General features: G+C 48.6%; 1 protein-coding gene across 1 annotated transcript; it reads right to left on the minus strand.

The window, feature by feature from the left end:
- MFSD9 (major facilitator superfamily domain containing 9) lies at nt 248–14534 on the minus strand. The gene is made up of 6 exons (XM_018054965.1): nt 14301–14534; nt 11410–11497; nt 10233–10276; nt 6716–6845; nt 4789–4998; nt 248–3206 (listed from the first exon to the last, which is right to left on the minus strand). The coding sequence occupies exons 1-6, from the start codon at nt 14472–14474 to the stop codon at nt 2395–2397; spliced, it is 1458 nt and encodes a 485-aa protein (XP_017910454.1). The 5' UTR covers nt 14475–14534; the 3' UTR covers nt 248–2394.

A 15943-nucleotide genomic window follows, 5' to 3' on the forward strand; every position in this document is an offset into this window, starting at 1 on the left:
GGCTGTTTCAGAGAATGTACCAGCTCTGCTAACACAGTGCTGGACAGGGGGCCATTTCCTTTACCAACTTCTTAGGCACATTCAATGTCTCTGAAGTGAGATTTCATCATAACAGTTAATTTAAGTTGAACCAGATGTAAACTTCAGATATTTTTGACATATAAAAACTGCAATTTCATGTGGCTTGACCTAACGCATTGCAAAAGATGACAGAAGATACTCAAAATTAAAAAAACAAACAAAACACAAACTTTGAGCAGATTTAATTTCCCTGAGGCCATATTATAAACAGTGTCCATCAGACTGGTGGTGGTTTTCACACTTCACCGTGCAAAGGAGCTGGGTGTCTTATGCACATGACTTCCGCAGCTGTGGGGTGGGCCAGTGTCTGCATGTCCGAGGAGCTCCAGGGACGGGACGTGGCTGGTCCCCGGGCCACACTTCGAGTAGCAACATGTTAGACTATCTAATATAAATATCTGAAAAATTCACACGAACAAAACACTAAAATTTGTAGTAGTAGAGAATACCAAGTGTGTTTCTGCTCTCCACACTGAGATCAATTTTTAGGGTTCTCAGTATTTCTATGTCTCTAGTTCGTTAGAAAACCTCATTAAGTGTACAGGCTTTAACTTCAAAAATAAAGTGCTACAGTTAAAAAAAAATAAACACATGGCTAGATTTAAGAGCTTCTCAGAAACCTATTTCTGAGAGTGAAGAAAAGACAATCTTTGGAGAAATTCTTTTGAAATTCTCCTTCATTGCATAAACCCTTGATTATCTATTGTTCTTTTGAGTCTAATCTGTGTGACAACTCGGTACACACACTCAGAGCGAGGCCATTTTATATCATATTTTGGTTTCCTCAAAAGCACTTGTACAAAAGTTCACACTTAATTAGAAGCTAACATTTTTCTTGTAGCTAAACAGGAACAAGGACAATCTTCAAACCTGCAGTTAATTTTTCATCATAAATATTTGAGTTTACCCAACACACATCTGCAGCTGCAGAACAATTTTTTTCTGCTCTGCAAGTATTAAAGTTATAACAAATCCGTGTATTAAAGCATCATTTATAATTACACACATCAGGTGGAAGACTGGAATCCAACCCTAGCAGACTGATTTAAAGGACCGAAAGGAACGTGAGCTCTGGGGATCTGTGTGGACAGGGGGCCCCTAAACCGTTTGTACCAGTAACTGATGTCACCTTGGAGAGTCAGTGAGTGCCTGCAGCCTCCCGGGCCATCTGTGCTCACCTGACTTCCGAGGTCCCTGGAGGCACCCAGCACGCTTCCCTGTAGGTCAACATAGCGCTTCTGTTCTCAGGTGTGATGTCAACATGAAAGTGAGGAAATGATTTTCAACAAAGACGCTGTAGCACCTATGACAGGGCCTGATGCCAGTCTCTCTCTTATCCTGAAGATGATGCTCATCTGAAAAGCATTTGATTTGGTTTCTCCATCAGGTTCTTTCCCCTCTTCCAGGAGCAGACAGGTCATCACGCCTGGTGTCTGGGAGATGTGGCTGCAGGCAGGCTTGGGCCTCTGCAGGGCGGGGGCCTCAGGGACCCTGGGCACAGGGGAAGGGCCCCTAGGATTGAGTTCCCCTGGTATACAGTGTGACTGCCAAGAGCCGGGGGACGCGGAACCCACTGTGTGTGATCGCACGATTTTAACAGACAACCCAAACACGTTAGCTATTAATAACAACCGAGTCTCTGACTTGACTTTAATCCAAACCAGCAGGTCTCGGAATGAGCCTTTCTCTACCTCCAGGAGAAACTGGAAACAGGACTCACTGAACACCCCAGATTCCAGGGCCTCGCCTGGGTCCACGGGCTCAGACGGGCATCTCTGGTTTTGAGCCAGCTCCCCGGGTGGAATGCTGTGAGGCCCTGAAGAAGGCACAGACTGGTTTCAGCACAGCGACTTCTTTGATCTCTGGCATTTTGGTGGCAGAAAAGCCTCCTTGGAGCTCATCGAATTTCACCTGATATTGCATCCAGCTGACCAGCATTTCATTCATGTTTCCTTATTTCTGTTCAGCAGGGACATTCCTGCAGTCTCTCCCCTCCTGGCACGTGTCCTGCTCTGTGAGCCCACCACGATTTCCCCTTGAAAACCCCAGGCTCACTGGCCAGATGAAGAGCAGACTCTTAGGGGAATGCTGACTACCTTCCCCTCCTGCCAAATTCAGCCCCCGTCTTCGTGTGTCTACGTACTGCTTTGATTCTACCCGTCCCACAAGCCTGATGGGACAGCCACCACCAGAGCTTCTTTTTGGAGAGAAGTCACTTCTCTTTACCATCGGTCCTTTCCATAGCACCCATCCTGGGGCCTCTGTCCACATCCACACACCTTGGGTTTTGTCTCTTCCTGCTGCTAAATCCACCTACTCGCTTTTTAATTCCTCACCCCCTTGGCCACCAGAGTGAGGTCTGTTTCGTGACATGATGACAACAGCCACAAAGCCTAAGGCCGCCCCCAGGCCGGGAGGGCCGCAGGGGCTTACCTCCTGGGCCACCCCCGAGAGGATGGGGGCAAGGACCCGGCCCACGGCTGTCACCGACTGCCCCATGCCCAGGAGGCTGCCGCCAGCCCGCACCCCGCCCACGGTCAGCTGGAGGTCAGTGATGCAGGTCCTGCCGATGGCGGTGGAGAAGGACAGGAGCACAGAGCAGACGACCGCGACGTCCAGGCTGCGTGCCGAGGCGAAGAGCAGCAGCAGCGCAGACGTGAGCACGCTGGAGTGCAGCAGGAGCCGGTAAGACTGGTGGCCGTGCAGCCGCAGGAGGGGCCCCAGGGCGAAGCCGGCCAGGACGCCCAGGGCGCTGCTGCAGCTGGTGAGATAGCCAGCCGCCCTGGGCCCCATGCCGAAGCGCTCCTCCAGGGCCAGGACGAAGTTACTGTAGTAGAGCATGACGGCCACAGCCATCAGCAGGCGCACCACGAACACGACCCACAGGGCGGACAGCACCAGGCTCCTCAGGCCCCACAGGGTGGCCAGCACCTCCGCCCAGGGCAGTCGGGCCGGCCCCTTGCTCACTGGGGTCCCCTGGGGGCTGGCTGGGGTCGCCTGGGCACTGGCCGCCCTCTGCACGGCAGAGTCTGTCTTTCCCCAAAGCGCCTGGTTCCAACCCCGTGGCAAGTCATCCTCTGGACCGCTGAGTTTTACTTCACTCCATGGAAACAGCCAAACGAGACCTGTCAACAGGGCACGAGACCTGTTAGAGCCGCAGAGACTCCACGCAGGGCCTCCTCGGGGGGGGCGACTGCTCTGTTTTCCTGTATTAGTCCACTTACTAGGTGGATTTTTGAAACCTGTTTTTAACCATTCCCACAGCTACTTAGACTCCATTTTGATATCAGAATTCTGCTATTCACCTTAAGAAAGAAAATCAACTCTGAATATTCATTGGAAGGACTGATGCTAAAGCTGAAGTTCCAACACTTTGGCCACCTGACGCGAAGAACTGACTCACTGGAAAAGATCCTGATGCAGACAGAAGGCAGGAGGAGAAGGGGACACAGCATGAGATGGTTGGAAGGTATCACCGACTCGATGGATATGAATTTGAATAAGCTCTGGGAGTTGGTGACGGACAGGGAAGCCTGGAGTGCTGCGGTCCATGGGGTCACAAAGAGTTGGACACGACTGAGCGAATGACCCTTTCTTTCACACTGAAACCTGCCCTTCTTGGACATCTTTCTGAATTCATCCCCGTGGTTTTCAGCCCTTCATCACTTAAGCGCCACATGGACCGGTGCTGCTCAGGCCTGCCTGGGGCTGTTCTCACCAACAACACTGATGCCTGTGGTTCCTCGAAACACAGTGTAGGTGGGCTGGGAGCTGAGGGACAATGGATTCATGCAGAAAACCAACCACAGAGAACGTGGGCCTGTGAGGGCTTTTCATCTGTCCTCACCCTTGACAAAGGGCCTTGGACGTTTCACAGAATCTTGATACAAGTGCAAAAGGACTGTTGTTGATGAACCAAGAGGAAGAGTATAATTTAAATGATGATAAAACGATCACAATCACAGCAACTAATGTTGCCCGAATGCCCCTATCCTTGCGGACTTTATTTTCTAACTGTGTACGTACTGAGGGAACGGAACATAAGAAAATAAATTGCTGATTTCAGAAGTGCTACCAAAAAATTGAGTTATTTTAGACAAGGATCAGGGATGGCCAGTCTAAGGAAGTAAACATCTGAATATTGAATGATCAGCCAAGAAACAGTCAGTATAGATCTGTGAAAAGAATACTGTAGGTGGAGGAAAGACGGGATTAGGGTCCTCCTGTGAGAAGAAGCCGACATTTGTGGGGGAGGCAGAGGGTGGCCGGCCCACACCAAGTGGGCGTGAGACAGACAGACAGACCCACAGGCACACACATGACGGGAGCCACTGAGCGGCCCCCAGCAGGGCCGATGTGACCTGACTGTCCTCTGTGAGTAATGAGTCTGTCTATCCTAAGAAAGGGATACCCTGATGGCTTACTAGGTAAAGAATCTGCCTGCAATGCAGGAGACACAGGAGATGCGGGTTCGATTCCTGGGTCAGGAAGATCCCCTGGAGAAAGAAATGGCAACCCACTCAATATTCTTGCCTGGGAAATTTCATGGACAGAGGAGCCTGGTCCATGGAGTTGCAAAGAGTTGGATAACAATGAGCACGAACACAATACATTCTAAGGAAAACACTGTAATGAGAGAAAGTGGGTAAGACTGGTGGGGATAATCACATCAAGCAGACCACCTCCTCATGATTCATGCCAACTTACCAGCGTTGAGAACGAAGACAGAAGAGCAGACGAAGGCCGTGAGATAAAACCCACCATCCAGCTCAGCCAGATACCCGCCGACCACTGGGCCCAAGATGAAGCCCATGCTGGACGCCGTGTTGAACTGTCCCAGCACCACCGGCCGTTCCTCCTCTGTGACCAGGTCAGCTAGCAGGGCCCTTGAGATGGAGAGTGTGTGCTTAAAGATACCTGCGAGGTGACAAGAAACATGTCTGTGCATTTTCCAACCAAAAGCATCTCTCTTGGGATCCTGAGCTTCATCTCCGTCCCTGATGGAGTTCTAATCTCAATTTTCTGTGACCCTCTAAGGCAGCGGTCTCCACCCTCCAGGATCTAATGCCTAATGGTCTGAGGTAGAGCTGATGTAATAACAATAAAGTGCATTAGAAATGTGATGTGTTTAAATCACCCCGAAACATCTTGTCCCCCCAATGGAAAAGCTATCTTCCATGAAACCTGTCCCTGATGTCAGAAAGGTTGGGGAACCTCTGTTCTAAGGCCTGGAGGTCCCATCCCACTGTGGCTGGACTCCTGGCCCGGCCCCAGACCCGAGTGGGCCACCTGCATCTAAACCAAGCCCCCGGAGCCCTCAGCTTGTCCACCCCCCATCAGGACATTCCAGGGTCTCCAGCCACGTCTGCGGTCCAAGTGCAGTTCACGGTGGTTTCTATGCAAAGACTGACCACTCTTTATTTGCTCCGTAAATAAACAATTCCCACATGCCTTCTGCAAGCCCAGCACTCACTGTGACCCTGAGGATAACGCAAAGAACAGAGAGCAAGAAACCGAAATAAAACACACACTCATCCTTGTTCTCACAGAGCCTACATATCATTTTACACACACACAAGACACGGGAGGGTAATAAGTGCTATAAAGACAAACAGAGCAGGGGTATGAAAGACTGAGCGTGACTAAAAGTATAAAAACACCACGACATGGTCATCTAACCAATGCCAACTTTCTACCACAAGCAGCTTGGGAGTTTGTTGCCAAACTGAAAGCTGTGACCTGCCTTAAAGAGAGATGACAATGTACATAACAACTTTATATCCCTCAAGCTTGTGCTGATATAACGGATGTGTGTGTGTCACATGGGTGCTGAACACCCACACACACTCACACGTGGATGGATGCTAAAGCCACAGGCCGTCCACTGTCCTGACCAACATATGGAGGGCCTGACTGCTGCTACTGTTCTCAATTTGAGGTCAGGAAGCCCAATTTCAAAACTATAAGCTCACCGAGGGAGAAAACAGCAACTGTGCTGCTGGCCAAAGACATGTAGGGAATTCCTACTGACCGGATGCAGAGAGAGGTGGACTGCAGCGGTCAGGTCCTATGACTGAGGCGTGGGTGTTCATGCCGAGGGGTGAGGAGGGCTCCAGGCTCTGTGACTGCAAGGTCTGTAATCCTGGAGCAGTCAGAAGAGCCTGGCGGTGCCGAGTGCTTGATCGACAGCAGCTGCCGGTGTTAACAGTCCTAACTGCTATCATCATGATAGGCTCTGCACATAAAGTCTAACCAGGGGCTTCCCTGATGGTCCAGTGGTTAAGAATCCGCCTTGCAGTGCAAACGAGATGGGTTCGATCACTGGTCTGGGAAGACCCCACATGCTGCAGGGCAGTGAAGCCCTACAGCCACAGCTGCTGAAGTCCACGCGCTCTAAGAGTCCATGCTCTGCCACAAGGGAAGAGAAACCTGCACACCCCAGCCAGAGAAGAGCCCCCGCTCTGCGATGAGAGCGAGCCCATGCAGACAAAAAAGACGCTGTGTAGCTAAAAATGAATAAATATTAAAAAAATAAAGTCTGATCAAAGAGGCACTGCTAGGCAGGGACAGGCTCTCTCGATGCAGACGCAGAAACTGATTGTTCTGGATGGACACCCACGGGGCGAGAACTCACCCGCAGGGACTCTAGCCAGGGTGAACAGGAACACGTTGGTAGACGCTCCGAGCAGAAGGTAACCCAGGGCGCTGAACAGGATGCACACCAGTAGGGAAGACCGTCTTCCGACAACGTCGCTCCAGCAGCCCTGAGGAAGCAGGGGACAGGGGAAAGCCTCTGACTCCTCCTAAAACAACCTGGCCGGCCCGGAAACACCCCAACACGTGACCCCGTGGAAATCACGGGGGAATCGGGTTTAAGATCCATAGATCAATTCTGTTACGCCCCTTGCCACGTAAGTTATGTTCTCCAGCCTTTCCCATGTGGAATGGGAAAATACAACACCGTTTTATTTTTTAAACAGCCTAAGATACCAAAGGAAGCATCTATGGTGACCTAATAGCAAAGAATGGCTGAGGAGATGGTGAAGGATAATTTCTAAAGCCTCGTTTTGTCTTCATCCTCAATACTTTATATGCAACTTAACTTCTTAGCAACTATATTCATGGTTTAGAAATTTAGAAAACACTGAAAAACAAAATGAATATAAAACCTCGTAATCCTGAATCTACATTTTTTTTAATAGTCCCTTGAGACCTGATCATTTCTCCCTTTATACTTTTTAGAAAACATTTATACATATACTTTTGGCTGTGCCGGGTCTTCGTCGCTGCATGGGCTTTCCTCCAGGTGCAGAGAGCAGGGGCTACTCTCCCGCTGTGGTGTACGGGTTTCATACTGTGTTATCATCTCTTGCTGCAGAGCACGGGCTCGAGGGTATGGGCTTCCGCAGCTGCAGTACAAGGCTCACGATCTGTGGCTCACAGCTTCCAGAGCACAGGCTCCACAGTTGGGGTGCACGGGCTTAGCTGCTCTGCGGCACGTGGGATCTTCCCAGACCAGGGCTTGAACCTGTGTCTCCTGCACTGGCTGGTGGATTCTTCACCACTGAGCCACCAGGGAAGCCCCCTATGTTTTTAACAAAATGACCATCCTATACATTCCGTTTTGGAACACGCTTTTCCACTTAACAGTATATCTTGAACATCATTTCATGTTGTGAAACAGTTGCTTTTATCTTTCCTCACTTTTCAATGGATTTTTAGAAATTCTCCTCTTTCAGTGTGGGAGAGGTCACTGGCCTCCTGTGTTCATAGGGCATGATGTAATCTGGCAGTTAACACCCTGGGCCAGGCTGTCCAGGTGCAGCTCCGAACTCTTGTCATTTCACATACGGCCCAAGCATCAGTCAATGTAATTACACACACAGGCGTTATCTCTGAGGTCAGTTTCTCTACCATAAAGTCGGAGTAATCATATCTGCCTCCGCCACTCCTCTTCCCCATCGACACTTGCTACATGCGCTGAGTTAAAATGAATCATTAAAAACCCACAACTCCCAGCCTGGTGGTTGAGACTGGTTATTACAAAGATTAAATCTAATAATGTGCTGAGAGTAGAGCCTGACATATCACAGATAATAAATTCTGGTCATTTTTATTAAAATACACATATGGAAAAAAATATTAAACCTCACGTGATTTAGCAAACCTTTTTTTTGAAAATATTTATAAAATTAAAATGCTTTTATAAAACTTTTAATTAAAATATGTATTTACGAAAGCAGTGGTTAAAGAGGACCCTTTAAGTAGGTCTTCCTTTAACTGAAGGATGTCTAAGGAAGGGTCTCATTAAATTACAGCTGAGAGCTATGAAATGTGCTTTGTAAGTACTACTATCATACAGCAAAGGATCAATACGAAAACCAGGGTTGGGCCGTGCCTGGCAATAAAAACTCATAAAGCGCTGCTGTGTTCCAGGTTCTCTGATAAAGGCTGCTACTGAACATACGTAAACAAATCAAGCCCGGTCTAGATTCTCAGGGAGGTCAGAGTCCAGTAGGAGAAAGGCACTGGGTATTTAAAACACACTGCGATTTAACTGGTCTAGTATATACATGTGTGTGAATGCTCAGTTGCGTACGATTCTTTGCGACCCCATGGACTGTAGCCCGCCAGGCTCCTCTGTCCATGGGATTCTCCAGGCAAGAATACTGGAGTGGGTTGCCATGTCCTCCTCCAAAGGATCTTCCCGACCCAGGAATTAAAACTGTGTCTCCTACATCGGCAGGCGGATTCTTTACCACTGAACCACCTGGGAAGCCAATATACACACACATATAAAGTATTTTGGTATGGAGTTCCCAAAGACAACAGGAAAGATATTTACTAAGATGTATCCCAGACGGTTCTCTCATGAGAAAGAATATGAAATATGACGTGCTGCCCGACAAGTAAATACACTGGTTTCCTATACAGTTTGATATTTGCTATCTATTTACTAGATCATTAAGGCAGTGGCAGATGGCATGGAGAGAAAAAAGCACTTAAGAGTTTAGATACTGAGATTAGGTAACCTTGTCAAATTACTTTAACTTTTTAAGTTTTAATTTCCTCCTCAATAAAAGGCAGACTACTAACTACTTTCCTGGGTCATTTTAATGATTAAATGAGAATATGACTATTACTGCTATGCCACTTTAAAGCATGAAACACTGTAACAAAGATAAATCAGGGAGTAGCTGTTTAGTTATCTGAGAATCTGTAATGGAATCTCACCAGATTGCCCTTTGATGTTAAAATATATTTCACACATGAGCCACTCTTGGGAAGCACAGTGCTGTACACCTGGTGCTCACTCGAGGTGAGACCAGTTATTTAGACCAAGGTCACAGCTGATCAGTCCCTGCCTTTTCTGTTTGAACAGCATGAACCTCCGGAGGCCGAGACCCCAGGATCAGTGTTACATAGAGGGCAGACAGAATCAGTGAAGGATTCTGAATCTCAAGCCATTGCACGGTCAGAAGCAGGAGTGGTGTGGACTGCCTTGGAGGCCCAGTGGTTAAGACTCGGGGCTTCCAACATAGGGGGCACCAGTTTGATCTCTGGTCGGGAAACTAGGATCCCACATGCCCAAACAGCATGGCCAATAATAAAAGAAGAAGTGGGTGGGGTTGGCGAGATCAGCTCTGGATCTTTCTACTTTCTGTGGTCAATGTCCAACCCATCACTGCCAGTGGCTCCTTTGTCCATACACTTAAGTTTTATAACTGATAAGCCATGTCATTCAAAAGGCACAACTTCACCTAGAATCCTAGGATCTGAATGGATTTGATGACTGTCAGTTACTTGAAACACATAAAACTGGTCATAATGTCTGTCTGTATCCTCTTCTCCTAGTAAAAAGGAATCCTGGGAAGAACATGCTATGATTTAAAAAGCAGGCACTCACTCTGACTCAACCAGGTCCTTTTAGATCCAGCCATCCAACCCCTTTAGGCCTATGTCTTCTCAGAGATTGACTAAGGGAGAGAGATGATCAACGCATCTTTCTTGGTCTAAGGACACTTAGGTCCTCGCCATCCACACACTTCCTTTCGGGAAAACCTCAAGCCGTGATTTTTCTACAGCATGGTGGATGGCCCTCAGAGGCATGGGGGCTTTTGGGATGTGCTGCCAGACGGAAGAGAACTTACCACTAATGTGCTGGAAAAGAGTTGCAAAATGCCATAGGAGGAGCCTGCAAAAAATAAGTAACACCTGTTAAATAAGCTAGATTTGTCAAGAAGGTGGATAAAGTTAATAGAAAACATTAGGAGAAAATGACCATTTTAAAAAGGAAATGACCCCATACTTTTTTCAGCTAGAAGAGTCAGGTCATACAGTGTTTAGTACAGGTCTTCAGAGTAAAAGTGAGGCAAAGCAGAAAAGAGACTGAAGGCTGACGTCACCCTTAGGGATCTTGAGACAGTGCTTCTTACCCTGCATGAGGCATGTACGCAGGAGTAGAAATCTGAATCCCACAAAAGTCTCGACCAAGTCTTAAAATGTTAACATTACCTCCTATGTTTCTAACATTTCAGTTTTATAAAATGCTTGCTTTGTAAAGAACTTAGAAAGTTTTATGGAGCACTTTCAGCTCCATCTTATCACAGAATACATTCCTTCCGCTCTTCAAAGACCCCTTCCCTCTGCTGGCGGGCCAGTATAACTCAACATAAACTTTTCCAGGGAAATACAAGCCATAGCATGGCTCAGGAGTTTCCAAATATTATGTACAAAACTCCTCCAACACATCTGCTCTTCTCGTTTGTGAATGATCAAAGGCTGTGAGTTTTTATCAATTTCTCATTAATTAGCAGAATTCTACCCTCACTGTTCCCTGGGTAAATCGACAACTTCTGAATGGAGATACTATGCTGCACAGAGGGAGAAGCCCTCTAAGGTCTTCTGGTGGTGGTGAAGGAAGCCAGTAAGCAATCTGTTCTTCGTGGTGTGATTTCTGTACATCATGTCTCTCTGGTCTCCCATTAGGTTACAGGTCCCTGCCGGCAGGCGTCAATACCTAACTCTTATTAACAGGCATGACCAGAGCCCCTGGAGAGACTTAGTAAGTTACCTGTGATGGCATTGGTGGGGCAGGGCATGGGGGTGAACTGTACCAGGAAACCTCTCTGAATATACATAGTCCAGGAAAAGATGAATCACATTTGCTCCAGGACAGACTTTGAAATAGTCTGAAAATTCATCTTATACTCTTTTCCTTTTACCTTTGGATATTACTTAGCTAAAAGACTGATTTATTTCCAGGGAACTCAGTTTAGGGGGCTTAAAATTCAGTGCTCTGAAAAGCTGCAGGATTAACCTACTCACCTACTATCCCAGCAACCGTTGGACTTGCTCCAAGAGACTTGACATGAACGCTCAGTAAAGGGACGACCATGCTCACACCAAACAAATCCTAAACAACAAATTGCTGCTTAATGCAAATTGGAAACAGAGGCCTGGGTATTTTTAAAGTGGAATCCTGATTCTAAACTGATTTTTTTCAAGGACAATATCTAAATTTTTGAGCAAACAAGAACTCATAACTGCATTCTACAGTAAGATACACTCATCTGGTTAAAGGTATGGAGAAATCCATATACAGTGTGTTACAACCATTGCCATGACTCTCCAGTCTGGTGCCTGACTGAGGTTAGGGTGCTAAGCGTTACTGAGCCAGGAGAGAAGCAGGAAGACATTCTCCTCCCCCAACCTCAATGCAAGGTGCTCAACAGTCTGTAAAGTTTAATGCATGCTTCTTAGCCCAGTTGCATCTGACTCTTTGTGGCCCCAAGGAGCATAACCCTACAACACCCTTTGTCCATGGAATTTCTCAGGCAAAAACGCTGGAATGGCCTGCCATTTCCTTCTCCAAGGGATCTTCCCCACCCAGGGATTAAACTCTAGCCTTTCAGGAATCCAAGGTGCATCTCTGGTGTCTCCTGCATAAGCAAGCGGATTGTTTACCACTAGCGCCACCTGGAAAGCTCTGAAAGTGAAAGTGAAGTCACTCAGTGTGTCTGACTCTTTGCGACCCCATGGACTGTAGCCTACCAGGCTCCTCTGTCCATGGGATTTTCCAGGCAATAGTACTGGAGTGGGTTGCCATTTCCTTCTCCAGGGGATCTGCCCAACCCAGGGATTGAACCCAGGTCTCCCACATTGTAGACAGATGCTTTACCGTCTGAGCCACCAGGGAAGTCCTCTGAAAATGTACCTAATTCTGCCCAAGTGTTAACTTCTCTTCTTTTTTTCCCCCTCTGTACGTTCATCATTAAATATCCCTTCAAGGTGCAAAGCCAAAGAAGTGCAGTGAAGCACTGGAACTTCCGGGCAGTGATCGGCGTTTTAGTAAAATGTCCCCAGTGTCTTCATTTCAGACCTTGTCCTACAACCGACACAATCTGACGGCGGACACAAGTGAGAGGCAGGCCAAGGAGATCCTGATCCGCCGGCGGCACAGCCTCCGGGAGAGCATTCGGAAGGACAGCAGCTTGAACCGGGAGCACAGGGTAAGCGGCTTCACGCCTCTGGGACGCGGGAGGCTCCATCAGCAGAGCCTGCAGCCGTTCCCGGGGAGCTGGTGACAGGACAGGGCTGTGGGGGGCTGGCCCACGGGAATCCTGGGAGGGAGCCCGTGGTAACACCTTTCCAGATGTTTCTGAAACACCTGTCCTGTTTCAGACGCTGTCCGGGCACTTGGAATACGTTGGTGAACAAAACTATAAAACTCCCTTCCCAGGTGGAATTCACATTCTAGGGGGGAGAAGGCCACCAGGAACGGACCGAATAAGGAAATTGTTAGGTTAGAGGCAATACGTGGGCTGTGGACAAAATAAGCCAGAAAGGGCTGAGGAGGGAGGTTTGGGAAGACGGGGAAGGCTCAGGCAGTGTGCAGCGTTAAACTGAATGCAGGGGTCAGACTTCATTTGGGGAGTCACCGTTGTTCTTTCCAGGGAGAGGCTGCAACCTGAAGGTGAGCCAGTCAGCCTGAGTGGAAACTTCCAGAAGGCCCTGTGTCTGTGTCGGGAGAGTTTCAGATGCTATGTGCTCAGCATTCTGCTTGGTCCAGGACCCTGTCCTAGATAAGGAAGTGACTTTCAAAGGCTATTCTGGGCCTTCCCTGGTGGCAGAGTGGCTAAGAACCCACCTGCCAATGCAAGGGACACAGGTTCGATCCCTGGCCTGGGAAGATTCCACGTGCCACGGAGCAGCTAAGCCCGTGAGCCTCAACCACTGAGCCTGAGTGCTCTAGAGCCTGTGCTCAGGAGCAAGAGAAGCCCAGGCACTGCCGCAGAGAGCAGTCCTTGCTCTCTGCAGCGAGAGAAACCCCACAAGCCGCAACGAAGACCCAGAATAGCCAAAAGTAAATAATTGTTTAAAAAGTATATTGTGATTGAATATAGCAGGCACCGCATCTCATTGTTAATAATGATCTGTATTGCACTGTTAGAGATCAAAATGGTTATGTCTGAACAGTGTTACATTTTATGCGTGAAATGTGGCAGCATCAGTTAAAAGTTAAAGAAACTAGAGGGAAGGAAATCTAAAGAAGAGGGGATGTATGTATACATATGACTTTGTTGTACACTTTGTTGTACAGAAGAAACCAACAACAACATTGCAAAGCAACTAAACTCCAGTAGAAATTAATAGAAAACAAAACAATTTAAAGACACTAGAGGCTGTGGCATTGGAAATGCCAGCCAAGTTAGCTATAGTGATATTTTTAATCCTGTAAATTTCAAGATTAAAGTGAATACAACTTAAATTCTGCCCAAGTGGTGTTATCAACAGCGACTTTCCTACATAGTCTAGTAAAAAGGGCCTGTGTGCTCCTACCACACCTGTAGCCACCGCACTGCTGGGCGACGCCCCTGCCACAGCATCTACCACCCGGGGTCACCCTTGTGAGTGGCTCGATCACCGAGTCACACCTGAGCCTGGTGCTGGAGAGTCTTAAATCGCGGGGCTGGGGTGAGGGTGGGGGCGAACTGGACTCCGAGTGGGCGAGAGGGGCAAGCCTCATCTGTGGCCAGGTGCAGCATGAAGGGGGAGTGTGGGGCAAGAAGGGACCTGAGAGGCAGGGAGGCATCACCAGGCGGATCGCAGGTTTCCAGCCCTCGAAGAGCCTGGCGACCATCCAGGATGTGCAAGGAAAGGCACCTTGGTCGGGTTCCAGGTCGCGGACGCAGCCCGCTGGCCCCGCAGTTACTCACCAGGAAGCCTACCAGGTAAAGACAGAGCAGGAAGCGGCGGGCTCGAACAGCACCGGGGCCAGGAGCCCCCTCCTGGGTCCCTGTCCCGGGCTCCTGCCGCGGTCTCTGTGTTGCTGATACCAAACCCCGGTCCGGGGCCATGCCGCAGGTCTGGTCCCCCGGCTCCATGCGCATGCGCGCGGGGGGCTGTGCGCCGGAGGCACGGGCCCCGCCCCCGGCGGAAGCGAGCGGCTGCGCCAGCGCAGAGCCGCGCGCCGCTAGCCTTCTTTCGGAGCGGCGTTTCCGACGCAGGCGCAGCGAGGCGGGCTCCGCGTGGCCCCGCGGCTTCGCGCCCCGCCCAGAGAGTGGGCGTGCGTGCAGGACGCGCCAGTTTTGTGATGGTGGTGATGATGCTCTGCGCACCCTGGGGATAAACAGCCCGCTTCCCTCCGCCATTGCCTGGCTGGAGGGAATTGCGATGATGAGCTTTTAGCTCAGAAGTGACGGGGTGTCCGAGGGGATCGCCTGCTTTGGCGGGAAGAAACTCAGACTGGGCGTGCCTAGTTGTCAGTGACTGACCTGGAGAAAGAACCCTTGGCCCCTCCCAGCTTCGTTTTTCCCACTTGAAACACAGGAGGACCCAGTGTGGACCAGCCTCCTGGAGGGGTGAGGAGTCTATATATTAATACAAACACCGCCCCAGCGCTTTCTCTGGGACCTGCGAGGGCGGCTTACTTGTAGACCATTCGCTGCCGTCTGTCTTGGCAACTTGGAGCCTCCTGGTTTGGAGGTTTTTTTACTCCAGGAGGGCTGACCTTCCACGAGGGGTGGAGCAGAAATTCTGCTGTGTTGGGCCGTGAGACCATCACCGGGATGGTTGGGCCTCCTGAAGCCACCAAACCGTCAGGAAGCCCAGGGGGAGCTTCTCCCGGCTGAAGTGATGGAGTTGGAGTACTGAGGGCAAGTTGGATAATCATTGTCCAGTGGAGTGAAGAAGGACTCTGCGTGGAACGTTCCAGAAACAAGGAAACAAAAGAAGATTGAACTGTGGAAGAATCAATTCCTGGACTCCTGAAGAAAGACTTTCATCCTTGCGTGAGGTAAAGACCCCTGAACAGCTGATGCTTAGGCCCAGGGCAAGGGAAAGAATAGGCAGAAAAAAGCAAAAAAAAAAAAAAAAAAAAAAAAAGGGCAAACAAAAGCAAAAAACCCCCCACACACAAAAACAAAAACCCCAAACAAAAAAATATCATTTATGAAATCAGTGTCTCTTGTTATTCCTGTAACAGGTGTTTTCAGCAATAAGATGATTAAGGGACTCTTAGTTGCAGACTTCTTTTAAAGACATGAAGAGTTTATATGTTAATTATCACACTGTCCTCAGTTTGAATTAGGTTATTAGCGTTACTACTATTTCTGAAATAAATCTCTAGAAAAGTTTCCTCTTTTAGATAAAGAACCTTAGTCTTAGAAAAAAGAAAAGAAATAGGTAGTAAAATAAAGAGAGAAGCCACAGATACCAGCTATGACTTTGGGGCTACTTCCAGAGTGAGAACTGTTGAAGTTTTGCATATTTTCTGTTATACATGTGGGTGTTGGCACATGCTCACAATTTTCTTCTGTCTTCTTCCAAGTATAACTTTACAAGTCCTTAAAGTTTAATT

The sequence above is a fragment of the Capra hircus genome, chromosome 11, assembly GCF_001704415.2.
Source record: "Capra hircus breed San Clemente chromosome 11, ASM170441v1, whole genome shotgun sequence".
NCBI classification, from domain to species: Eukaryota; Metazoa; Chordata; class Mammalia; order Artiodactyla; family Bovidae; genus Capra; species Capra hircus.